The sequence below is a fragment of the Crotalus tigris genome, unplaced genomic scaffold (assembly GCF_016545835.1).
Source record: "Crotalus tigris isolate CLP2741 ecotype Arizona unplaced genomic scaffold, ASM1654583v1 scf7180000017729.2337069, whole genome shotgun sequence".
In the NCBI taxonomy this organism is placed as follows: domain Eukaryota; kingdom Metazoa; phylum Chordata; class Lepidosauria; order Squamata; family Viperidae; genus Crotalus; species Crotalus tigris.
This window is the reverse complement of record NW_024096596.1, coordinates 176,311-204,183: the sequence shown is the minus strand read 5'-3', so window position 1 is coordinate 204,183 and position 27,873 is coordinate 176,311. Positions and strand designations below refer to the sequence as shown.

The window sequence follows — 27,873 nt, the reverse complement described above, 5'->3', positions numbered from 1 at the left end:
TGATATTGCAACAGAAGTTGTCCAACAAAAAAATACCCATGTCTCTAATGGCAAGCATGAGAGATATCCTTGTAAATTTATGATTTAGCTTACTCGATATATAGCTTACCATAATTCATCTTGGATAATCAAACCAATGACTGCAAAATGGGAAGCCTTCTTGAAATAAAGAGAAACACTAAGGCAACTATGCCAATTTCATGATATTCCTGAATCTTTTATGATACCATCAAATGGATGACTTCCAACCACTATCCATCATTTACAATAATGCTGGTTGTAGCTCAGGAGTTTATCAGATGAAATACAGTCTAAACTAATTTGGCAGAGAACCAGAGATTTTGCCTTTCTTAATTCAATGTTTTGGTATCAATACAAAACCTGAGAAAATATGCCAGAGTATTTATACGAGAATTCCCACCTGCTCTTGCCTCCCAATTCAGATATTTCAGAAGCTGAACCATGAAGATTTTCTGCATGACAAAAGCTGCATCAATATATGCAAAATCTACATTTATACTGTGGAGAATCTGGTTACGTATGAATGCCTTGCTAACACCCCACTTCTAGTTCATCAACTAAGCACCATACTTGTGTAGAAAAGGTCATATTTTGCTGCAAGTGTCCCAAATGGTCTAGATCTGACCTTCTGGGACTGAAGCTAGCCACAGGACTTCACCTCTACCACATCAATGTTATGACTGTTCTATTAAGCTCACTGCTGGAGTTCAGATTCCTATAATGCACCAGTGCCCAATATCAAAGACAAAGTCAGCCTTCATAAAAGAAAACTGGAAAATATGTAGAAAAGGTTTATCTCACCATCCTTCTCACACTAAAACTGATTCTATCTTTTTTGAGGGAAAGGATAGATTCTTCCATATAGTCCACAAATACTAGCACCAGAATGCTGTAGTAGTAGGAATTTCTATCCACTTTCACTCATGTTGAAAGTCTTGGAATAGTAGAGAATTCATCCATTTTTACCAAGCTGGATTGGATTTACATGAAAGAAGGCCATAAATGTGTAATAGTCTTTGATCCCTAGCATGGAAATTTAAATATACAGCTTGGGAATATGTGTCTTGTTCTCAGTGATTTATTCATTTATTAATATAACATTCCTGATCTTTGAAAACTTTTTGGTAGGTTTGTTTGGACTACTTGCTTATTTCTCCTGAAAATTCCACTCTCTACATGGAACATATACAGTTAGTACTTCAACTTCTGCATGAGCACAAAGTCTATGCCAAGCTAGGGAAGCCTGACTTTGATCTGCCTGCATTAGTTTATTTGAACTACTGTATTTTCTTTGGAATCATTCAGCTGTATCTAGCTAAAGATTAAATCTCTTCTGTCTTCAGATTGTGACCAGCACACGACTGAGTTAGGACATACAAAATTTACTGGACTGGGCCAACATTTACTGAAAATATATTCCTAAGTTTGTTTTCCAACTGCGCTCATCTTACTATAGGATGCTCTTTAAAAGGGATTGTTGGTCAACAAAACCAATCTCTTGCTCAAACAGACCTTCATTTTCAGCCTACTCTCCATCAGCTAGATCCTATCTGCCTGTTGTAATTCAGTTTGACATGTCTGGTTTTATTTGAATGCTGTGCTTATTCTTTGGTAATTTTCTTTCCAGTTGCTCCTTCTGCCTTTTTAACAATAACTTGTAACTAATGAAGACATCTTCCTTCAACTCCCTGAAGATGCAGAACATCCAAAATGACCGTAAGAACTTAGAACACTTACAAACACAGCCTTGTTGAAAACCAGGTTTGATGGCCACAATTATTTTAACATCAACTTTCATATCACTACATTCCTACCTTGCAATTTGTATCATATAATACAGAATATTTCTTGCCCTTCTTTCTTGGAAAAGGAAATGCCAGATGGCTGGGTAACAGGAAACACATACATGTATACATACAGGAAGCACCTGTGGTAAGATTGGCGACCAATACATTTAATTAATAAATAATAATAATTAATAAATATACATCAAAAGTCCACTTTTTCTCAGAGCTTTGAATGTTAGCATAGTGCCAAGTACAGCTGCCGGGCTTTGACAACTATAGATGGACTTGTTCTTAACTTTCTATTTTCAGTCTTGCAATGATTGTTCTAAATGCTGAATCATTGCAAAATTTCCTTCAGGAGTCTCACAATTTTATTTCACTTTGCAAGGTGCCTTTAAATTTCTTCTTTTCAGACATTTATTCTAAACAAGGGATAAATGATATAGAATGCTACCACACCATTGACGTGAATGGTCATTAGGCTGAAACAACGTATGGAGATTTCCATGACTGAATATTCCTCAGTTATTATTGTTTTTAATTCTGCACACAGTCTTTTTGAATATTTTAGAATGCCATGTAGAAAAACCCAAGTACAATTGTCCTCCTTAGAAAAGCATGGATCTTACTCCACCAGTAGAGGATAAGGATGGAAATATGCAGGAACCTTTACTTAGGTAAAAAGGACTGGAAACATTTAAGTCCAGAGCAAGGAAATAACATTTTGAAGTAGCTCAGACAGACACTTCCCTGATTAACTGTCTAAAAATGGGGGAAGAGGTACAGTACAATCAAGCTTGCAGGTTTACATTATTATTGTACAGCCAAGTTCAATAAAATAGTTTTAGCCTTCCTTTGGACTCAATTTCCAGGTCTTTGCTCTACCTGTTTTTGCAGTTGCATATTTTTCAAGTAAACTAACATTTTTCTTGTTCATGAAAGAGTATGTAATCAATTTAGCTATTCTTTCATGACAAAATGTTTGTGTCCATATGTAATATCGATATAGATAATATAACTGAAGCAAACATAGGTTACTCAGACCTGAAAATTTCATAAAGCAAATATATATATATGTGTGTAATATGCCTTTGGTCTTTTTACTGTCTTCTTAGTTAATTTAAAGCAGATATGGGTTGCATACAGAAATAAGATTTAGCACAAGTGAATCTTAACTGGCATAACCAGTATAACTACATAATCTGTGGTTAGAAAAGGCAGAAACTTTTGCACTGCTTTATATACATATTTGGAATTCAAAAATTCAGAGAACACAGAGAGAAAAGATTGGAACAGTAAAATAAGATGCCTACTGTGGGAATGTTATCGCCTGCCCTTTTTTATACAGGCTGAAGGAAGTCAACCGATTCAGATGTTCATGCATGTAAGTACTATAGTTCTCTGTGGAACTCTACCATCACAGAAAATCTAGGGGGAGTTTTTTTCAAATGTCTTCACATCAATGCCTCATGTATATGGAATGCTTCTTTCTGGCAACATGACTTTCACATACAAATTAGAATATGGACAAAACTATCTCCCACATGAACACCAATGGGGGATGCATGCAAAATGATTACTCTGTGAGCACCTAAGTATCTGAATTTGCTTTAACAGATTAAAATAGGAAGATGGACTAAGCATGCTAGTTTATCTTCTTCAGCCTTGATCTTTGTCATCTGCAGTGCTTTGAAATTGATTACTAACAGTCTTGCCTCACTCTGTTTCTTCCTGAGCAAGCATGATATACATTAAGGATGTCCCCACAGATGAAATGTCTTTTTTTTTAGATTTCTTTTAATCCCACATTTATTATTTTTATAAATAGCTCAAGGCAAAGAACATATCTAATACTTCCTGTTCTTCCTATTTTCCTACAACAACAACGTGAAGTGAGTTAGGCTGAGAGAGTGAGTGACTGGCACAAAGTCACCCATGCCAGCTCTCATAACTAAAGTGGTACTAGAACTCACAATCCCCTGGTTTCTAGCCTGATCCCTTAACCTCTAGACCAGCGGTTCTCAACCTATGGGTCGCAACCCCATTTGGGGTCGATCGACCATTTTTCGGGGGTCGCCAAAGAAGGCGATCTGCCATTTTCTCCCCTCAGGGGGCGGCGCCGCGCATGCGCAGAACATTTGTGTGACAGGGGTCGCCGTCACACAAACGTTGAGAACCGCTGCTCTAGACCAAACTGGCTTACTTCGATATATCAAATAGGGTTGGTGCAATGCAATTCTCCAATTCCTCCTGTTGTTAATTTGGATCACTTGATTATTGAGGGCACTCATAATGCCACAATGTCCTTGATTCCCATTTATCCAGCCTTGTTATCTAAATGGTTTAGATATGGCCTGGATTTTTGGCTATTGCCATTCATTGTAAGCTGAAGCTATCCACAGATGCTATCTCCAGACATAGTAATCGTTAAGGCCAAACACCCCAAAGGATGGGTTTTCCAACTGTAAACACACAACAAGCTCATCAAATGGGTACATGCTGTTATAACTGCACTGAAGTAAACAGATTTATTACACAACAAGATAAGTTCAACTGTAGATGCTGCTTTACTGCAAGTCAAATGTTCTGGTAAGTTGTAGGGATGCCCTGCTGGCACTTCCTAGTGTGACCCATTTCTAAAATGACTGCAGCTTGAGTCAGAAACCTGTTAAGACCCAATTAACAAAAATGTTATGCATCATTGGTGCATGTTTCATCTGGAACTTTAATTCCACAGTTTTCCCAAGTAAATTCTCTTTCATTTTCTAGTCATTAAGTATCTTCTTCCCTAGAGTACAAGAAGAAGCTTCCCCCATTCCAGACTTCCTTTCAAAGAGAAGCTACATGGCCAAAAAAAAAAAAAAAACCCAAAAAAACCAACAACAAAAAGGTCAACTGAGAAACAACAATTGATTAGTTCTATTAAAATAATGAAGCAAAAGAAAATATATATGTTTTCCTTTGAATGAAACAGGAGTCATGAAAGGGGGAAGAAATAAAAGGATTAACCATACTCTCATTTTGTGTAATGACCTACTGAAAAGACACCCATAACTTAGGACAGGCTTCTAAGTCCATTTATTTAAAATGTATGAGACAGCAAAAAGGAAATAGATAGATGGAGCAAGCATATTACTAGCTGCCCAAGAGGATGGCTTGTTATTTATTGCATATGGAGAAGCCCACTTTAATTATTATGAAGAGGTCAGATGCTCTGGCATAGAGGCCTTAAACATTTGCAACTTTAAAAAATGAAAATGTATCTATTAGTCTATTGCACACGATTATGTATACTAATCTTCTAATATGCAGGTAACATTTAAAAAATGCATTTCAGAAACTATTTCTTTTACATTTAGCCTCCCTGTATGTATTAATCGGAAAGATTGAGCATATTAACTAAAGTCAGCATATAACTAAAGTACACATTCCAGAGGTGTAGCCCTATTTATTTATTAAGATCCCTGCAATCCATATTTCCCCTTCAGTTCATTCCTGCATTTTTCCAAAAGTTTTAAGTTCTATCATACGGACCAGATCTTAAAGATAATTTAAGTTACTGCCATTACTTCAGTAAAATGTAATTTTTTTCTGCTATCTCCACAATTTCTTATGTACAATCATTAAAATCAGGGTATGTGTACATATATGTGTGTGCACAAATATGCATAAAAATACCACCTCCATGTGTACATATGAATTCTAATCAGTTTTTGCAAATTATTTTTTTCTAATTGATAATGGCTGTCTTTTTTAAATAAGTGTTTGGCTCAAAAATAGTAATTGTAAGATATTATACGGGAGATTACACAAAGACATATCCAGTAATGCATAAGTACAGCAAAATGCTAGTAGTACTTCTTGCTCTTAAGTTAAAAGATTTATTTCCTCAATACAGTATATCTTAGAAAAGGTGCTAAGCCAGAAACTTAAAATCTTCTAAGAATGTACTGTATTTTCTGGCATATAAGACGTCTTTCTAAACCATGAAAATCTTCTCCGAAGTTGGGGGGTCGTCTTATACGCTTAGTCGTCTTATATGCCGGAAAATATGGTATTTACGTCCCCCAAATAGGAATGCTGATCTTAACCAACTAATGTCTTAAAACAGTGGTGGTGAACCTATGGCACGGGTGCCAGAGGTGGCACTCAGAGCCCTCTCTGTGGGCACACACGCTGTCGCTGGGTTTTATAAAACCTTTTCGCTTTAGGCCTCCGCTGCTATGTAGAAAAAAAAAAGGTTCAATCAATCAGTCAATTTCAACTTCTCAAGGGAAAAAAAAGATCTTGCAAAGTTGGAATTGATTGATTGAACTTTTTAGTCCCAGCCAGTCTGCTGTTACCATCGCAGCCACACCCACCCAATGGGTCACATCCACCTGGCACCCGATGATGCATAAGTGGGTTTTGGGTTGCAGTTTGGGCACTCGGTCTCTAAAAGGTTTGCCATCACTGTCTTAAAACCATCTGTCGTAAAGCAATGAAAACTGAACTTTTTAACTATCATAAGTTTCAGAATAATGCATGTTCTTAATTTATTTCAAGTAAGACTGATGGGACTGAGCCAGGCTTATAGTTAACTGGATCTGGCCCAAAATTAATGAATCAAAAGATTTAATCCAATAACGATGCACATTCCTGATGGACACTGTATTGGTAGAGCTAAAAATATATATACACTGTATGGATGAAGACGAAAAGCCACTTTGTATCTGCTACAATCCTTTATTAATTTTGTCAAGAGGAAAATTTTCTCAACTGTATTTACTGGAACTACTTCCAAATAGCCAAGAAAATGGATATAGTCCAGGAAGAAAAAAAACCTGGACATTTTATTCAACAATTTATACAGCTGCCTATCTACCAGATTACCAGAAAGAATTCTGACTGCTGAACACAATGAAAACACAGTACGGGTAATCCTCAACTTACAACCATTGTCGTAAGTGTCCATTTAGTAATCATTCGAAATTGCAGTCTCCTGGGGTCATGGGATCACCTTTTGCGACCTTCTGACAAATGGAAAAGCCAGATTCACTTAACAACTATGTTACTAACCAAAAACTGCACTAACCAAAAACTGCAGTGTTCCACTTAACTGTGGCAAGAAAGATCATAAAATGGGGCAAAACTCACTTTACAACTGTCTTCCTTACCAACAGAAATTTTGGACTCAATTGTGGTGGTACATCAGGAACTACTTATGGTAAGATCCTATGTATGGTATATGCACATGTACACACACACAAACATACAAATATAAATATTACAGTAGTTATAGTTCATGTATTTTCTCTGTCTCGTGTTCTAATTTTCCAGATGGACTGTCAGGCTTATACTGTTATCCTTGTGTATTATATTTAAAACTAAGATGTTAGAAGAAAATTCTATAGTCTTTACATCTATTTCAATGAGATCAATGAGGGTGATTCCCAAGTAAGTAAGGGGAAGGGTCTACAGACTAAATGTGAGATGCTATGAAAACACCTTAAAAAGAATGCTCTTTAAGCAAGAGGTACTCAGTATGAGTAAAGATATGCTTGTATATTTGAAAGTTAATAAATGTAAGTGAAAAATAACTGTGCTACTTGTTCTCAAAAGAAAATTCCTCCTCTGAAATAAAATTTCTTCCCAGTGTTCAAGAACTGAAACTTGTGCTGAGCCACGTTCCCCTCTAAATTATACAGACTAACCAACAATTATGTCATTTCATTCAAACATTCATTTGCTCGTCATGTGCTCAGATTAAACAGTAGCACTTTGTTTTAAACATTCCGCTCAAATTAGCAAAGTAGCATTTCCGTCACCTATATTTAATTGCTTGGTAAAGCATTCAAAGTAGCCTCACTTGAACCCAGCCACATCCATGCAAGACTTTTGTAACTTTGATTTAAACCAGGCAAGCAATAAACCCTTAGGTTTTTTTTTTCTTTTTAAAATGAAAAATTACACGAGACTGATAGTATTCTCTATGAAATTGATTTATTATCAAGGCTCTCTGGAAAGATTTAGAAGCAACAATGTATTCACTGTAGGAAAAAATAATTACAGGAATTATAGCATATAGATTTTCTTGGCCATTTTTTTAAAGGAAAAGGAAGAATTTTGAAATAACACCTACAGCAGAAATAGGATAATTTTTAATCCTGAAAAATACAGCATAAATTTTCAATTGTTGTTGTTGTTGTTAACTGCGAAGTCGTGTCCGACCCATCGCGACCCCATGGACAACGTTCCTCCAGGTCTTCCTGTCCTCTACCATCTTCTGGAGTCCATTTAAATTCACACCTACTCAGTGATTCCATCCAGCCATCTCATTCTCTGTCGTCCCCTTCTTCTATTGCCCTCAATCTTTCCCAGCATTAGGCCCTTCTCCAGTGAGTCCTTCCTTCTCAGTAGGTGGCCAAAGTATTTGAGTTTCAACTTCAGGATCTGGCCTTCTAAAGAGCAGTCGGGATTGATCTCTTCTAGGACTGACCGGTTTGAACGCCTTGCAGTCCAAGGGACTCGCAGGAGTCTTCTCCAGCACCATAGTTCAAAGGCCTCAATTCTTTGGCGCTCAGCCTTTCTTTAGCTATGCAAAAAAAAAAAAAAGAGCCACTACATGTACAGTACAAACACAGGAGTTTAATTTCCTACTGAGAAATGGGAATATATTTGTTCACAGGTCTATGGGCAACTGTTTACTTTCATTAGCCAGCAGCTTGGAAAATAGCTTCAGTTTTTTTAAAGAAAATACATAAGATACAATATCCAATTGCAATGATGTGTATTTTGAAATTTTATTATAAAGATGTTTTTAGCAAGATTATTTGCACATCAAACATCAGTACCATCTCCCCCCCCATCAACTCATATTAGACAGAGAAGATTCATGATGCACAATGATTAGCATTAGTATTAAAAATCCGTAGTGCTCTTATAACTTCCTGGATGTCAGCCTGCTTTTATCCATTTTGTAGGACTAAATAGGTTGTATAATTTAATTAGCCACATTAACATAAATCTATAGCAAACTCTGAGAGACATGTGGATTTGCCTAAAACTCTAAAAATATGGTCTTTACGATGTCTTGACTGCCATAGCCACAATTAATTCATTCTTATTACTACTAATCTTCTCGTATTTTACATATGTTTGACATTTTTTTCTGTAATTTAAGTATTTTTTGCACATGCAGGCTATATGGAAACATTAGGAAATATGTACAAAGAATGAACTGTACAACAGAATGTTTCCATTTAGCAACGAAGGATGGATGCAAAACCCCAATCAACGCAACATTCTGTACAAAGATACTGCACATAAACAAAAAGGTTCATGAGTGCATGGTACATGAAAACATCACGTTTTCCACACATTTTTTATTCACTAAAAATGTATGAGCAGAGGAAATGAAATCAAGACACAAAAAAGCACTATTTTCTCCCCATGCAAAAGGGAGTAGCATTAACTTTCTTTTTGTCTTCCTACAAATCACCAACTTGCTTTTGCATACCATTCACCAAACCAAGCATTTCCTGGGTTATCTGTTGTATATATTGTCCAAACCAGCATGATATCTATTCAGCTGAAGTCTATTTAGCAAAATTCATTACATCTCCTCATCCTGAAAGGAATCAAGTGATGTGTGAACACTAAAGACATCCAAGAGATTTATGTGACACACTCCAAGTGATGTAACTCCATCCATGGCCTTTTTTTTCCTTTTCACATAACCCAGGCATTTGCAGATTTACCCTGGCCAAAAGGCAGATGGGATATGGAAAGTAATGCTAGGTATTTCATGCTATCCCATCCTGGGAGAAAAGTAAATCTGTTTTGCTTAACTGTCAGAACTATTTCTACTCACTAAACATACTATGTCATATTTTATGGTTTCCAAAATGAAATCACCCTGCATGTTAAGCCAAATAGCCATCACGCAGTATTCATATGAACTGTGTTCTAGTAAGGCTCCAGGGGACAAAGACATAACAGGAATTGCAAAAAACAGCAAGTTTCTGTCACCTTAGAATGCTGGGTTTTTGTGGTCTAAATTACTGCACCTGGATGAAAAAAAATGCTATCCCAGTCTCATCTTTGTTCTATGTTGTATTAGTCTAGATCAGGGGTGTCAAACTGCTGGCCCGTGGGCCAGATGCATCATAGCAAAACCACGCCCACCCATTGCTAGCAATGGAAAAAAAGTCGTGATACATTGCGACACATGTGACATTGCAAGTTTGACACCCCTGATCTAGATGATGACTTTAGACCAGTGGTTCTCAACCTGTGGGTCAGGACCCCATTTGGGGTCGAACGACCATTTCACGGGGGTCGCCAAACAACGCAGTCCGCCATTTTTTTCCCCTTTTCCTTAGCCGTGCTACTCCCTTTTATTCTATTGGCTTTTGAAAGCCAATAGAATAGACTCTCTTGAATAGAGTCTAATTCTATTGGCTTTCAAAGCCAATAGGAATTGTCCAGGCTGTCTCTGCCCTGCTGAGCCCGCCAAAAGTCCCATTCTGCAAACGGTGCTGCACCAGTTGAGTAGTCCTCGACTTACAACCAGTTTAGTAGTCCTCGACTTACGACCGGTTGGGGGTTGCGGCATTAAAAACCACTGCTTTAGACAAAGAAGGACATGTGCAAACCAGGAAAGTCCTTAAAGCCAACGTGGCTGCTTTAACCCTTTGAGGAGCTTGGCTCAGATTAACACTATAAAGTTTCATTTTTCAATGTTTTGCACAGTATAGAGTTGTTTATAATTAAAGAAAATGAAAAATACAAATTTATTACTAAGAGAAATTTCAACAAATATATTGTTTATGATCAAATATTAATTTTCCCTACCCAGATTCCCCTTTTAAACATTGAATTTAGAATGAACATCAAAATATCAGATTCCAGTCTTTAAAATTTCAAACAAACATGATCAAACACAGTACTTATACATCAAGAAGTTCTTCTCATAAGTGTTAATGATCATACAGATGGCTTGAAGTTTTTTCCCTTTGTTTTTTACATGATAAAAAATACAAAATAAAAAGAAACAAAAAATTGCAACTTCACAATATGCTGATTACAGAATAATCTAAAGCTATATTTATTTGGATTGTCGATATTTCATTGATAATGTCAAGTTCCAGTTGTTTTGAAAGAGACAGCATTTAAATTAATTAATACTTTCTGAGGTGATACAGTTGAAAAAGCAAGAGTATTTTATGTATTTATTATCATTCATTTAGCCTCTATGAGACGATCTATCTATCTATCTATCTATCTATCTATCTATCTATCTATCTATCTATCTATCTATCTATCTCAGAATAATAAAAGCCCACAGTCCATTGCTAATTCTTCTTTGCACATATAATATACCCTTCCTTTCATGACACTCAGCAGAGCTCTGGTGAAGTCTCCTCCTTCTCCTCCTCCTCCTCTTTGGCTGATCAGTGAAATTGCCTACCACTTTTCTGTTTGGTTTGCACCAAAAAAGGTGCCAACTATGAGGAAAGCAATCCTGCTGTTGAGTTTCCTTGTGAAAAGCTGATAGGAAGCATAAGAAATCTTCTTTCCTTCCTTCCTTCCCTCCCTCCTTCCCCTCACTTTTCCAGCAGGCAGGTAAGTGGCTGCTGATGGGTGGGAAAGGAAGCAAGGGATTATGACTGGCTGGGAAACTGTCACAGAAAATTGAAAACATGACCGCAGCAGCAGCCAAGCTGCCAGTTGCACTGAAACAGCCACAACTTTCCTGACATTCATTTCTTTGAGAATCATGGGTACTGGATTTTGAACATGCTGGGTCAGTTAGCACATTTGAGGCGCCTTGGTTCAAAAATTGTTACTCCACGATGCATCATTTCAGCAAATGAAAGGGCATGATAGCGAGAGTTGTAATAGTATATAGGTAGACGTAAATGTATGGGATAACAACTAAGTTGATTGTGACAACAGAGAAGTTAAATGTGGAAAGAGCTAGTATGTATGGGTATGGGTAAGTCAAAGAAACATTTTTTTGTACCTGCACTTTGAATGGCTAACTTCTAAGAAAAGGATTAAACCCTCTCTCAGCATATGATGACATCAGTAGGAATGTGACCATAGTGTATAGCAGTGGTTCTTAACCTTTTTGAACAAATCTCCCCCCTTGAGCCGATGAGGAAGTTGTCATCGCCCCCCTCCAACATAACCTCTCAATCACAACCTAGGAAATAATTTTTCAATTTATGCAAACCCTTTTTTTGTTTTCTTTAAAATTGTCATCAGGACATATCAATGCAAATAATTTATTTCCAGTCTTTTTCCCATATCTCCCATATTCTGGCTAATGGCGGGCCACTGTGTGGGTAGAGGCTGCTGCGCAATGCGCATGAAGATAAGCGATGCTTATTCACATATGTACGGCGTTCTGTACTGAAGCTAGCTGGAGGAACATTTGAAAACACAATTCAATCCACTAATAGCGAGCGATCTGATGTTTTTGTATGACAGATACACAGCGATTCAGTGTACGAAAAAGTCTCAAAAGTATCCCCAAAACTTCTCGCTCCATCACCCCAGTATCGCCCCCTTTTCGTTCCTTCGCCCCGCGTTGCCCCCTTTTGTTCCATCGCCCCCCTGAAAAATGAAATTGCCCCCTGGGGGGCAATATCACCCAGGTTAAGAACCACTGGTGTATAGGGATTGTTTTCTAGTAAACAATAAATAGCAGGAGTACTTAATGTAACATGGAAATCATTCTTGATTTTAATATTTTCTGGTTAATATTTTCTCAGCAGGGAAAAAGTACTTCAACTGCCTTGTCAATCAACAATAGTGAACCCATATGACAAAATCTCTACTCATATTTTATGAGTTCTCCTTTTCCCCATCTCTGACCTTTTCATGGGCACTCATCTCAGAATTCGGTTTTACATTATGCTTTTTTAATCTTATTTTTTTCTCGTTGTTTCTTCTGTTATTTACTACTATGGCATCATCATAAAATTCTAATACAAGTATCTCAAAAATTAAAACATAAAAAACTTAAAATTTTAATTTATTAAAAGTAGTTGAAGCTGCATTCAAAGGCAGAAAAGGGAAAAATCTGGATCTTCAAGGTGCTTTAAAAATATAATAGTAAGACTAGATATATATATGTATAGTATATATTCCAAAAGAAGAGCGTTCCATAGACCAGGAGATAAAACAGATTATATTGCTGTTACTCACAAGTAAGTAATTATTATTATTATTATTACTTACTTGTGAGTAACAGCAATATAATCTGTTTTATCACCTGGTCTATGTTCTTTCCTGTCCTTTTTCTTTCTTCTGCTTCCATTTAATTGACGGTTTTCTGTCTTCTCTCTCTTCATATAAGATTTCCTATCCTTCCAACAGGAAAAGTCAGGTTTTGCAGCTCTATCCAGAAACAGCCTGCACTGCATTCTACAGGTAGTCCTCAACTTTCAACAATTAGTGACCATTCAAAGTTATAATGGCACTGAAAAAAGTGGCTTATTACGTTTTTCACTTATGACCGTTGCAGCATCCCCATGGTCACGTGATCAAAATTCGGACACGTAGCAACTGGCTCATATATATAGGACAGATGCAGTGTCCTGGGGTCATGTGATCAACTTTTGCGATCTTCTGAAAAGCTAAGTCAATGGGGAAGCCAGATTCACTTAACAACCATGTTATTAATTGAACAACTGCAGTGATTCACTTAATAACTGTCACAAGAAAGACTGTAAAATGGGTTAAACTCATTAACAACTGTCTCACTTAGCAACAGAAATTTTGGGCTTGGTTGTGGATTGTAAGTCGAGAACTACCTTTATAGGTTTTATAAATACATTAAGGACTGTTGTATTACAAAGAAGAAAATTTAGAGACTGGTTTGGCAGTCCAATACAATGAAAGATTATAATTTGGACTTTGCCTTGGAATGAAAAATATTTTGTGCCAGGGACACATTATCAGATAAGTGAATTTTGGGGAACAAGAGAAAAATGACTGAGATCTGTAGGTAATCAATGATTCAAGATAATGAGAATCAGTCAGCAAAGACTGGCAACTGAATCAGATGATAAGGATTATTTCTGAGAAAAACTTGATTCTTCAGATTGAAGAATTTTTATTTTTGAGGTATCTGTAACTCCTGTTCTTTCAAACCATTATAAACACTTAAAAGCAGAGTTCTCTAAAATCCAATGAGGTAATAAAAATGTTCCTGCATGGAGATGTTTTTATGTGTAATTAAGCCTAAAGTAAAGACAACTGGCAAGCTTCTGACGAAGTACTATGAGTCAGGATATTGAAGTCCTTGAGTATCATAGTTTTGGGTGAATGTTTTAAAAACCACTTGCCATTAATTAAATATCAAAAAGAGCTATTTCCATTAGTCTAATTACTTAAATGAACAAATGTATGCCAAATAAAGATGAGAAATGCTCTAGAATGACAATTTTCTTGATTAATATGATTGTAAGATGCACTGTTTTACATTTGCTCCTAGGACAGGACACACAGTATCTGTCCATCCTAAAACAGTTTAGAGCATATCACTTAACTTCGTAGTGCTTTCTTTGGTTGTGTATTTAATTCAATTCTCTTGATCAATGATACTCATTTTTATTTAAGAGGAATTAATAATCCAAGTACGCAATGGTTCTTTATATTGAAAATCCTGAAGAATCGATCTGGACATTCTGTGCTGCTTGCAGAGCACTTGAGTGGAATCAGCTCCAGAATGTATGACAACGTGTAAATAAAATAGAATAATAGAAAACCTCCCTAAACAACTACATTTGTCTTTGATCTATAATTATTCCAAAAATCAATTTATTCGATTGCTGAACTGTTGCACACATCACAGATACAGATGGTAACTAACATAAATGAGATTCTCGTTTTCTCCCAACTTGCTTATTTTCAGCAGTCTTGGGCACTAATCTTTAATTATGACTAGAAGTCTGCTATACCACTTTTTCTTACTTTCATTCTCCACTGCAAACTTCGGCATTCTTTATGTCACCATCAAAATATTACTACAACTAAGAAAGTATTTTGCACAACTATGTATGTACATTCTCCCAGCTGCTATCATACTGATGCCATCACTCAAATATTATATATTTCCCTTGCTTACTGCATTTACATCCTACCTTTCTTCCAGGAGCTCATGGCATAGATTGTAAATGGATACAAAAACATGCAAAGCTCATTTTATTTTATTTATTTAGAGCTGTGAGAGATGAATTGGTCCAAAATAATCCAATAAAATTCATAGTTTAGTTAGATCTGAACAGAATCTATACCCTCTTAACTCAATAGTTTGACCACTGCAACTCTTGAAATAATTAACATTTGTATGATGTTTCATCTTCTGCTTTCCTGTTTCTGCCTTTGAAATTGTGCTGTGCCCAAACAGCTGGACAGACAGTTAAAAAGCATTACACGTAATGCACATAATTCGCAGCATTAATTTTCAGCTTAGGATATCATCTTTAAATTTGCGTGTTTTACACTATGCAAAACTCATAAATAGTTATAATCCAGACTTTACTTCTAATGAGTTTTCAGACTGTTAGAGGGGAAATGCATCTCTGAATACCAGGTGGCCATCGGCACTGGAGCTCTTAGCCAATTGTGCATTTTCTGTCATTGAAAAGAATCTGAAGGTGGTTCATATTAATTTATTTTTTTTCCCCACAGTCATTCTCCAAATAATACAAAGGAAGATTGTGCCTTTTCCCCAAGAACCCATCTTTGAAATCAAAAGGATATTTTATATTTGGTGAAAATATGGTAACTGAAAGAGATTAGTTTTTTCAGTTGTAAAGTCAAAATCTAAACATAAGATAGAACATTGCTGAAGCAGATGCCCTAATGATCATCAGAGCTTTACATTAGATTTATCTTCTACAAACATTTGGCTTTGAAAGCACATGAGATTCATGCATAGTTCCCCATTCACATTAATAGTAAGACACAGATGGTAATTTTCCTTCAGCACTCCAAGAAACGGGGAAATTGTGTAGACGAAAATTCTTCTATGAAAAAATTCTACTCAATGGAAGCATTATCTCTTTTCATCCTACTATAATCCTGTATACAAATACAAATGGTGGTATTAACCACCATTGCTATAATACATTGCACACAGGATTAGAGTACATGAAGTACTAATGGTGGTTAGTACTTTAGACATATGAACTATGTCTAAAAAGATACATAAACTGAGGATTGAATACATTATATCTCTAATTTTCAAAGGGTTGACATCAACTTGATGGCACATAATCAGTCCTAAGTAAAGTAATGGCTTAGTTATTCAATCATTTGCATTATGTCCTTCATGCCGAAGTGGGAAATTGTAACACAAAACAACATTCTCCAAACTTTACTTTGGGTTGAGTTGTAGCTCAGAAATAGCTACAGGGCCACATGTTTCCCATCCAATTTTGTAGATAGTATAGTACTTAAGTCTTCAGTGACATGTAAGGAACAAATTAATACTGTATACTTGTATGTTAACCATGTATATGAAATGATGCATAAGCAGCCTCAGTGTCTTAATTATAAATTCAAAACCATCTTTCCTAAAAACTTGCAATGTCTGATCAAAATTAGCAGGAAGCAAATTTTTATTGGAAATACAACAACATATAGTTCATAATTTTAAAATCAATTCAAAGGTGCAATATTAGAATTAATTAATTAGCAATATCCAATTTAATTTGTAACATCACTAAACACCTATTTCAAGAACCCAAACTATTATGAATATATCAATCTCTAGACAGAGTTTTTTATTTGGATAGAACAACGAATATTATCTAAACCTTAAAAGAGCACCTACTTTTCTTTAGATAGAAACACTTTGAAATAATATACTCTGTCAATTTGGGAGATGTTAATATACTAACACCCTACTCCTTAAACGAGCTTTGTTTTTATGCTGAAAGAACTTAATTAATTACACTGAAGTTACAATTCTATGCCCCCATAGTTGAAAATATACATCATGTAATGAGTTCACTAACAGAATTTTCAAAAAAATGTATTTAGCATTAGAAATATCAAAGGTAAATGGACTTCTACAAAGAAACACTAATAGTCACAAATTTCTCCTTCCTTTATTCCGTATCCATCCAAACATTTATATGTGCATTTTTTTGGTCAGGAAACAAGGATATAGGCCTGCTATTCTGCATTTAAGGAAAAAAAAATCATACTGCCTTTCATATTTCACTGATTTTATTTCATATAAGCAATGATTTTGGCTACTGTAATATATTTAGATATATAGAAGGACTCCAATGAAGTACATCTCTACAATGGGCCTTATTGTAGTGGCCGAGAGCCTCTGATGCCTGAACGAAATGGGGAATCAATCACTAAGGAAACAGGATACCCATGTGGAGCTATGCCAAAAACAGCTATTCAAAGAATTTTTTGTCAATGGAGATATACATTCTCAACATCTTTTTTACATCGTGGTGACCAAAACTGGATGCAGTATTCCAAGTGTGACCTTACCAAGGAATTATAAAGTGGTATTAACACTTCATGTGATCTTGATTCTATCCCTCTGTTAATGCAGCCCAGCACTGTTTTGGCTTTTTTGGCAGCTACAGAACACTGCTGGCTCATATTTAAGTGATTGTCCACTAGGACTCCGAGATCCCTCTCACAGTTACTATTATTGAGCAAGGAACCACCTATACTATACCTGTACATTTGGTTTTTCTTGCCTAAATGTAAAACCTTACTTTTTTCACCATTGAATTTCATTTTGTTAGATAGCACCCAGTATTCAAGTCTGTCCAGATCCTCCTGTATCTTAAGCCTATGTTCTGGAGTGTTAGCTATTCTTGCCAGCTTGGTATCATCTGCAAATTTGATGAGTTCTCCATCTATCCCCTCATCCAAATCGTTGATGAAGATGTTGAAGAGCACTGGGCTAAGAACAGAGCCCTGGGGTACCCCACTACACACTTCCCTCCATGTAGATGCGGTTCCATTCAGGACCACATGCTGGGTACGGCCGGTCAGCCAGCTATGAATCCATCTGGTGATGATGCTGTCTAACCCACATTTTTATATCTTGTCAAGTAGTAGGTTGTGATCTACTTTATCAAATGCCTTCAAGAAAAGTCTAGAAGAAAAATCACTGTGAAGTAATGACATCCTTCAATGAATAATGTTGGCTGATGGTTCCGCTTTCTCAACTGTAAGACTTCTACTTTTGCACTGCAGCTTTTGCTGAGCCCTAAAAAAAGACAATTACATGCCCATATTGTAGATTTAATTGTACAGCATTCCTTCCAACAAATGTCTGTTTGAGGTAAAGCCAAGTAGATACGTTTGGATTTTGTCATGTCTAACTTCACATGGGAATCAACAATTGCTCCCCGTGAGGGCTTTATTGGCTTGCTCTCTGCACTATGTTGTAAGCAACTGGCATTTACAACAGAGTCAACTCTGATGTCTATATATTACCTCATGAGTTTAGGGATGTAAAGCAGTTCAAGGATATCAATATTTCTTAACTCAGTGCAAAATACTATTCTGTTATTCCTCCTGAAGTGTAATTCCCCAATGTCTAGTTTTAGCCCATTTCAACTTGGTAGGACCAGCGATTCTGCACTCAGAAGCATTATAGGCTTCCTGGTCACCTAACTTTGTCTTTGCCAAGTCAGTATAGGCAATTATAAAAAATTCTTCTACTGGCAGGCTGAGTGTCCTAATCCAGCAAATTAAGCCAAAAAAGCTACCATCCGAATTTAAAATCGCATTACTTTTAATTATACACAAACCTAAATAATCCTGAATTGTTAAACAAAACAGCACTTGCTTCCAGCAGGTTTAAAAATGGATTCTGGTCCTTTGATAAATAAATCATCGTTACTTAATGGCCCAAAGAGAAACAGCCAGTAGGGCCCAAACCTTATGTCTCTCTTCCACTGACTCCACTCATTTTAAACTTAAATCGGCACACATTTTCAAACTGATTCACCACTATCATGTATTCCTTAGGGACCAATAATTTAAACTGATATCTTTGCCCTTCAGCAGGCTTCTGATTTGTTTTTTTTTTTTTTTAAGACACATAGGCACCATGCATGCAGAAATTCTAACTCTTAAAAAAAGGAGCAAGCAAAGAAATATGTGTGGCAGTTTAGAAATAGCCATTTAACCAAATTGCATACCTGTGCTGTGTCAGCTGTATAGTAGATTCATCTCATTCCATTGGTCTAATGGATGGCAATTGAATTTAATTAGTGAAACTACTTTGACTTAGTCTCATACTGTGCTGAATGTAATGGAATCTTCCCCTCTCCCTCTCTCTCTTCAACTAAAGAATGTCCTTAAACTGCATTCCACTATCAGAATATTAACTGCTATCTGTGTTGTACTTAAAGCCATAATGTTTCATCTTTCTTTCAGGGGATTTTAATTTATTATATAACGTAACAAAATCATTTTAAAGAAAAATTAGCTGATAAATGTCATTTCTAATCTAAAAACTTTGGGGTATGAAAAGATTAGATTCAATTACTTTCCATGCTTAATTAGAAATACTTTTACACTAATAACAGAATGAAAATCCTTTTTCCGGATAAATATTTGAAATTTAGTTCCATGCTTCATTCTGAAAGAGAAGCGAGCCTTACTAAATTGCCTTCATATCCTAAAATGTTATATATGTGTTATTTGTGTTCATCAATGCATGTAAGCAGTTAATCAAAATTGGGCTGAGTTCCTTTGAGTCAGTCTTGACTCCTGGCAACTGCCTGGACTAGTCCCTGCAGTTTTCTTCGCAAGATTTTCAGAAGTAGTTTGCCTGGCCCAAGGTCACCCACCTTGTACTTATGATGGAGCTTAAAGTCAAATCTCCTGATTCAAAGTTTAATTCCTTTGACCACTATGCCAGACTCTATAATCAACATTTATATTATACGTATTCTTATATCATTAATGTCCATATAGCTTTTTCCTCCCACCCTCTTTACTGTTTGCAATAAACATCAAAGTTGTGTGATATCATCTAAGAGGAACTGAGGTATCCCAAATATCTTGAACTGAACAAGCAATCCAGTCTATTTTCCTCAACATTCTATTTCCATTAGCAGGGAAAAACATCATTTACTGAAACAGATTTCTGGCATTCAAACAGATTTAAATGTATATGTATATATGTGTGTGTGTTTGTGTGTGTCTATGTGTGTGTACATATGTTTTATGTATATACATACATAAAAACACATATACACAAACATATGTATACATATACATATATGTATATCTATCTATCTATCTATCTATCTATCTATCTACCTACCTACCTACCTACCTACCTACCTACCTATCGTGATTGCCAACAAAAATGCAAGTGTGGCAAATCTAGAGATGCAGAATTACTGTTGAAATAGTGCCAAAATTCCATGCAGAAATGCTTTTGATTCAAAATTTAATTCCTTTGACCACTATTCTAGAATCAACACTTATATTATACTTATTCTTATATCATTAATATCCATATAGCAGAAGCAGGTAGTTTGAGATCTCACTGGTCAATGGCAATAACAATACCACATGGACAGGAGAAAGATATTTTTACAATAAATAATATTTGCATTTTATACTTGGCAGTTCTTGGATTTCTTCTAGTTCATTCTATAAACATAACTTATCAAGGACCTACATCTTGAATCACTGCTTACAAGGCTTCCAATTCTACTCTAGGCCAGAAGAAATCTGACAGTGCCATTAGTCAATAGCTTACTCAACTTTGGGAATATTTTAAGAGACACCCACTATTCCTCCAACATGTATCTAACATTCTTTTGATTTACAATAACTATTGCCTTTATCAGTGACAAAAAAATGAAAAAAATGTGATTCAGAATAAACATCCATAAACCATCCCTATGAAAATCAAATCAGAGAACCCACTACTTTAATTTGTAATGCTTCTCATGAACCAAGCTATAACTCCAAACCTTGGATGGACATAAGTAGCCAGGATGGAGAATAAGGGCATGATTTTTCATCTTTTGTTCCCTTCAGAATACCCCACCCCATTGAAATGACAGAGAAATTCTTGCATGGGTGAAACTCATTTGGGACTTTCACTGGAGAAGGTCAGGGCTTCAGATCTAATGGATTCAAAGCTGTTTCTGTACCAGGAATGCCCAATTGTTAAACTGCTTTCGGACTACTTTCAATAAAATGATGACAGTGGTAGCCTTCTCTAGATGTAATAAGATGGTCAAAGAGGATGGATTCTCCCTTCTCTCTATCATTTTAGAACTTTTGATTATGACTGATGTATTGGAGGTATGCAGACAAATATGAACTACAATATTACTTCACTGTACATCCCCCCCCCCAAAATTATTGTCTACTAAGTAGCATTAAAGGTCTCTCAGTACAAAATAGATTACACATAAAAAGATAGTATTTTTTTTCACTGGAGTTTTAAATAAATTGATGGGATTGCTGTATAATAAAAACAAATTATCCAAGCCTCAAGTGGGTTTTAAAATTATAATGCTCCTAAGACATGCACTCTTTTTGATGGTTTTTTACAAGATATTTTACAAATATGTTACCAGAATACACATTATGCTCTCTTCCAGTCACACACTTATAACTATTGTAAATGGCTGTTTTCTTCCTTTTCCACCTTTTGTTTAATTATAGATTACTTTTCAAAAATTGTGCTGAAATACTTCAGTAATTTTGGCAAGAACTTTATGCCCTGTTTAAAAAAATGCTTTAGGACAGAAGGACTTGTTCAAATTGTATGAAAAAAATACATCAAGAGTTTTGCAAACGAGATAAATGTTTAGATGGTCATTTATGCTATTGCCAATTTATACTAAATGGAGGCTCGTAGGAAACTTTAATGAACAAATAATTCATTAAGGCATTTTCCATTTTCCACGGTACAATTATTGACTGTTGCGAGAGAATAAACACTAAAATAGAGACATATAGACCAAGCACTTCATGCTTTTTAATGCTACCTATTAGGCTGGCATTTTAAAACATAATTTCCTAGTGCTAAAGGACCATATTTTATTTGATGTGAAAATTATGGCCATATGAACTATATGGTTAACAGGAATATTTGAACTAGCATAAATGAAACTCAGCATCTTGCTCCAAAGTCACATATTTAATTCCTATTTCTGATTTGAACTTGAAGTACCAGGGAGCAGAAAGTCAAAGCACTAAAGCTGATGCATTAGTATATTGAACTGCTAGGCTGGCAACCAAGACTGTGCAATTTTGGAGAGAATCCAATCTAAAACAAAAGCAATCAATTTCCAGGTGTAGGGCAGGGGGTTGGAAATATGCTATTGTGGAGCAACGCACTCTGAGACAAAACACAGGGAGGAAACAGAGTAAGATGACATCACTGAGGATCACAATGCAGCTGGACACTGTTTATTTGCAGAAAGGTACATTACTAGAACCTATTTATTATTAAGGAAAATGCTTTCATCTACTGATTATATCTTGAACAATCACACAAGACAGCAAGTAATGGGGCAACAAGGACTGAAGAGAATAATTTGAAAAATGCTGGAAAAAACCTGTGACAAGTTACAACAGTAGGCAGGATCCAACAAGAATAATTTCTACAGAAACAAATGCAAAGTCCTTGTCAGGCACAAAGAATCAGGACCATACATTAAGTTTCTATAAAGTTTTATTGCTTGAGCCTATAAACAAGAATCTAGTCAACTAATAGTCAGTACTAAATTGACGTTAGATAAGTGTAAACAAAACTCAAGGGGGGGGGCTGGATTTGGAGCATGTGTGGACATGTAATGATTCTGGGCTTAGTCCTCTCTTGACTCTGCCCCCAGGCTCTGCCTCTTCTCCTGCAGTTCTTCATTTAAAAAAGAAAATTCCAAGGCAGAAATTAAGGATGGAACAGACTCTATTGGGCAGGGCCACATGCAAAAAGGATCTGGGGATCTTGGTAGACTACAAATTGAACATTAATAATGTAATGCAGTTACATCTATTCCAATTGAAGAACACTTAACTTTAATCAACCTACTATTCAACCTGCCCATATTGAACAGCAATCTTTTCTGTCATCCTGGTCTGACCATACCTAGAATACTGTGTCTTCATTTTAGGAAGGACGTTGACAAAATACATGTTTGTTTATTAAAATAATATGCTGCCCATCAAACCATCAAGAGCAACTCAGCATTTTCAGACCAGCAACTAAAATGTTAAAGGACCTGGAAGAAAAAATCTATGAGGAACTATACTACATATTAAGAGAAAACTCCATAGAGACTTATTAATTGTCTTCAGGAATATGAAGAGCTGTAATGCAGAACTTAGGGAAGAATTGTCAAGAATTGTTCTATAAGATAAGGCAATCAGGGTAAGAGATCCAGCATGGTATAGTGGTTAGGTGCTGGACTCAGAGCAGGAAAACCCAGGTTTAACCCATCCATCTTAATAAATCCACCTGGCCATTTATTGTGAGTCTTAGTTCAGTCTAGCTACCATACAAGATTGTAGTTGTCCAGTTTTCAGAGCTGTACATTGCCACTGGAAACACTACTGGTTTAACTATTGGATTGTTGTTACTGAAACTTTATTATCTTTCCTGGTTTTATCAAATGGCAAACAGATGGGCAATTATTGTCAGACAAATGTGTTGGGTTTTTCAAAATATGGGATTTCTTTTTAAGGAGAATGGTGCCCTAAAGCAGAACTGGAGGCCTAAACTAGCTCTAAAGGAACAGGAAAAACAATGGGCTGTTCTTTCAAAATAGATTTTCAATATCCATTGAAAGCTTTTGTGTAACAATTTATAGCCTCTAAAACAGGAAATACACACATTTTCTTTTTTCAGAAAAGAAAGTTTTCTTTTAAACTATTAGAAAAATATTCCACTGGTAGCCAGACTTTCTTCTTTTTCCTGATGGCATTCTCCTGTTCAGGAGAGGATGAATAGATTCCTGGAGAAGCAGGAAGTTCTTTTTATATTAGAAACTTTTTTCACTAATAAAACCATACAACCAGTTTCTATGCCCACATCTTCTTGCTTCCTGTTGAACTGCTGGAATAATAGGTAGAAACTCCCTCAGTTGACTCACGTTCCCTGAAATGTAGATATATTATTGATCATTTATATATGCATTATTCCCCAAAGCCAAGTGTTATGACTATTGTTGTACATAAACAGTGAAGTAGTATGATGAAACTTTAATGTCATCTATCTGGGGACAGGGTTTGGTCTGAACCCTGGCAACTTGGTTCTTCAGCCATCAACTTTCTTTTCATTATGACTCAGAGATAAGCATTTCAATGAGACTTGAATAGTAACATATGTCACTATAGTCATTATTGTCTTTTGACTTATGACTGCAAGTGGTACCAGAATTTCCACTGTAAGTCAATGGAGTCATAAGTTGATTTGGACCCAATTTTGTGATCATTTTTACAATGGTCATTAAATGAATCATCAGTCATTAAACAAATCCATGGTCATTAGACAAACTTCCAAATGGATGTTTTTTGCCAGAAACTAGCAAAAAAGGTTATATATTGCGATCATATGGCCCGTTGCCAAGTGCCAGATTTGTAATCACATGATCATGAAGGTGGTATGAGGTCATAAGTGTGAAGACTGGCTGCAAGTGTGAGGACCAGACATTTTTCCTAACTTCAAACGGTCACTAAAGAAATTACTGTATATTCAAGACTACATATATTTGATAGGATGCTGGGATATATCAGAATAAATAAATATTAGTTACTTCCATTTATTTTTTAAATGAAGTAATTTTATTTTTTTTCCTACCAATTAGCCAAATCCAGGTTTGTGTCATTTACTTTCACTTTTTCTATGAACAGAAAACAAACACCATCATCACTATCTAAAAAAAAATCCCACATTTTAACTGTGACTAATTCAGACCAAAATTCATGCAGAGTCTTATGGACACCATTATGACAAACTCGTGACATGGTAAATGTGAAGAAAACCATATGTTTAATTATTTCCTCTAATAATCCTATGTCATGTAATTTGTAAAATATTTTCTTCATATTGCAAACAGAATCTGACCTGAAACTCTGCAGTCACTTAAATTTGCTGGCTGAATCCCTGGAAAACCAAGAATTAAATACTGCACCCCAAAAACGTATAATTTACAATGATCAACCAACATAATGCATCCCCCCCTTTTTTTCTGGTATTTCATTTATCAGCCATGCAGTCATCATTCTCCTCCTTACTACCATCTGTACATACTTTCCCAATAGACCATCACAGCTGTCCCGTTTTTCACACACACGGAACCTTTTATATGCTTTGCAACTGTTTTTAATAACTGTTCTGTGCTTAGCACTGTAGTTCCTTTGTCTTCTTCTCAAATATGAAAAGATATTATCCTAACATACAGGTCATCTCAGCAAAAGGCTCTCCCCCTACCATTTTTTTTAAAAAAAGAAAGAACAATGAAAATGTTTTATTGTTGATCCTTCCTAAGATTGAAAACATTTTAGAGTCCAGCTTATGGGATGAAAGGTGTTAAGAAAATATATCCATGCATAGTAAAAAAAATAAAATTAAAATTAAAACAGTCCGAAAATTTTACTTCACTTTTATAAAACACAATTCATCCCTCATTAGCTGTTACAGCATTGGCTGACTATTCAACCAGCCTGTTCCTGTCCACAATTCCGAAATTATATAGTCACGCCCATCACCAAGGAAGGAATCAGACTTTGTACTAGCTTAGTATGAGGACTTCATCCAAAGGCAAAAGTTGCAGTAGGTATTCTTTTTCAATAATGCAACTTTTGCCTTTGGATGAAGTCCTCATACTAAGCTAGGGGGGGGGGGGGAGAGAATGCATTTGCCACAATTCCTTCAAAAAGAGTCTACAGCCACAAAAAGGAAAAAGAAAGAGCTGTGACCTCAGTGGAAACAAATTCTTCTAGGAATGAGGTATTTGGGGTTTTGCCCAGAATATCATGCTGCGAAGGACAATGAGCTGTGTGAGTCCAATACCTCTTGAGATATTATGTATCTCAACAAATTATCATTATTTTACATAATTATTACTATTCTGAGATGGAGAAAAGATTAAAAAAAATGAAACAATGCAATCCTAAATTTAGTGGGTCTTTTTTCAGGATGATCCGGGCAATCTAAATGTCTTAAGCATTTCCAAACTGAACTACATACTGAGATGAGATTGTAGATTGCCACTTGGCAGGATGGAAAAAGTAACTGTGAATAATGGCTTTTTTAAAGGCCCTTCCACAGGCTACCATAGCATTAACTACAAAATGCATTTCTACTAAGTAGATGGAAGTGTAATTCCTTTTCCAATTTGGTATTATTTATCTTATTATTTAGACTTTTTTTAAAAAAAATCAGCAAAATATGAGCATTCTTATCAATCGCTACAAATGCTGTTAACCAGGAGGAGGCAATAAGTGAGCACATCTGGAATTTTAATGTATGTTCTGGACAACTTCATAAAATGGCTGACAATAAAGGACTTGCCTAGCCACAAAATGGATGAATGATGGGCACAGTAAATCACAAAATTGGCAACTAAGAAAAGAAAAAGTAGAGATGGCCTTTGTCAATGAATTCAATTCACTAGGATTTTACCTTCTTGTGTTAATATAATTCCCAGCTCTTTTTGGAGAGGGCACACTGCTGCATCCATAATTTTTAATATTTGAGAACTTCTAAAGAACCAATGTGGAGCCAATATGCATGTTTGAAAATAAAGATGCCACCTTGTAAATTATGATAAATATATAAGCATGTGGATTAATTTTTAGTTAGAATATCATACATAGGCAAATATACATACATTCTTCAGATCAGATACAGAACCTGCCATGAAACAAGAGAAATCTCCATAGGCACAATGTTGCCTTTTTATTTTATTGTGGCACTTTTGAGTCAGTCAGGACAAGTCCCTGCAGTTCATTTGGCAGGATTTCAGGAGCGGTTTGCCATTTGCTCCTTCCTAGGGCTAAGAGAGAGTGACTGGCACAAGGTGAAACTTACAATCTCCCAACTTCTAGCTTGATGCATTAACATTACACCAAACTAGTTCTACCATGTTACTAACCAATGTATAAACTTAGTCCAGAATATAAGTATTAGCAAATATTTCTCTGGGAACAAGGTTGTTTGTTCAGCATGTGACTGTGTAAAGAAAAGACATTCTAGCATAATTCATACTGCAAGTACATAAAGTTACTTCTTTCACAATTGATTTTTGGCCCCCTATAGCATAGATTATTTTATTACATACATCCTGCTACATGGAAGTTACATATTGTTACTTTGAAACAGAAGTACAATGAATTATAAAAAGAGATGTAGGACATTATGTTGTATCTTGACGAAAAACTGATAAAAGAATCCTCCCACCCAAAATGTGTTATATTTCATTGAATGTTCATCCATCTTTAATATTCCTCAAAATGCCTATATTTTTCAAGAATCTCGATGTGCTTGGAAATTCTTGAAAATAAGGAATTCAATAACAAAGGATAAAACCTTTGTTATGAGATCTCTAAATCTCATTGATACTCATCTCCAAAGGGCTCTGGAAGAATAGATTATTTTCATCCTTTTTAACTGGAATTTGGGCTGGGTTATAGTACTGAAATTAGTCTTGCTTGAGGATGACCTTTGGAGGGCTTGGGGTGTGGGTGATACATCCATCCTAGCTCTCCCAAGCCATCAACCATGGTATCCTTCTGGAATGGAATAAAGGATTAAAGGATTGGGGTGGGAGTCATGATTCTTCTTTTTCTTCAGTGGCCAGTCCCCCCTATGCCCCTCTTATGTGGAGTGCTTCAGGGCTCTGTTATCTCTCTTCATATTCAATATATACATGAAGCTGCTGAATGAGCTCATACTTAGTATCATAAGTATGCTGATGACACTCAGGTATACATCTCTACCTCGTTCAGATACTGACTCAATGGTTGAAAGTTGTGATGTTTTCTATAGGGAGGAACTGGTGGTAATGTAACCCTAGTGAGAGCAAATGGCTTCTTCATG

General features: G+C 35.9%; 1 protein-coding gene across 8 annotated transcripts in view; it reads right to left on the bottom strand.

The window, feature by feature from the left end:
* NFIA (nuclear factor I A) overlaps positions 1-27,873 on the bottom strand; it is a 292,392-nt gene that overhangs the window by 243,165 nt on the left and 21,354 nt on the right. The window contains exon 3 of one of the 8 annotated variants that reach the window (XM_039339046.1): positions 22,245-23,928. The exons of the other annotated variants lie outside the window; for them this stretch is intronic. Within the exon in view, the coding sequence (XP_039194980.1) occupies positions 23,813-23,928 (116 nt within the window). The 3' untranslated portion in view covers positions 22,245-23,812. Of the gene's footprint in view, positions 1-22,244; positions 23,929-27,873 lie in introns of those variants that run through there. 8 annotated transcript variants of the gene reach the window in all.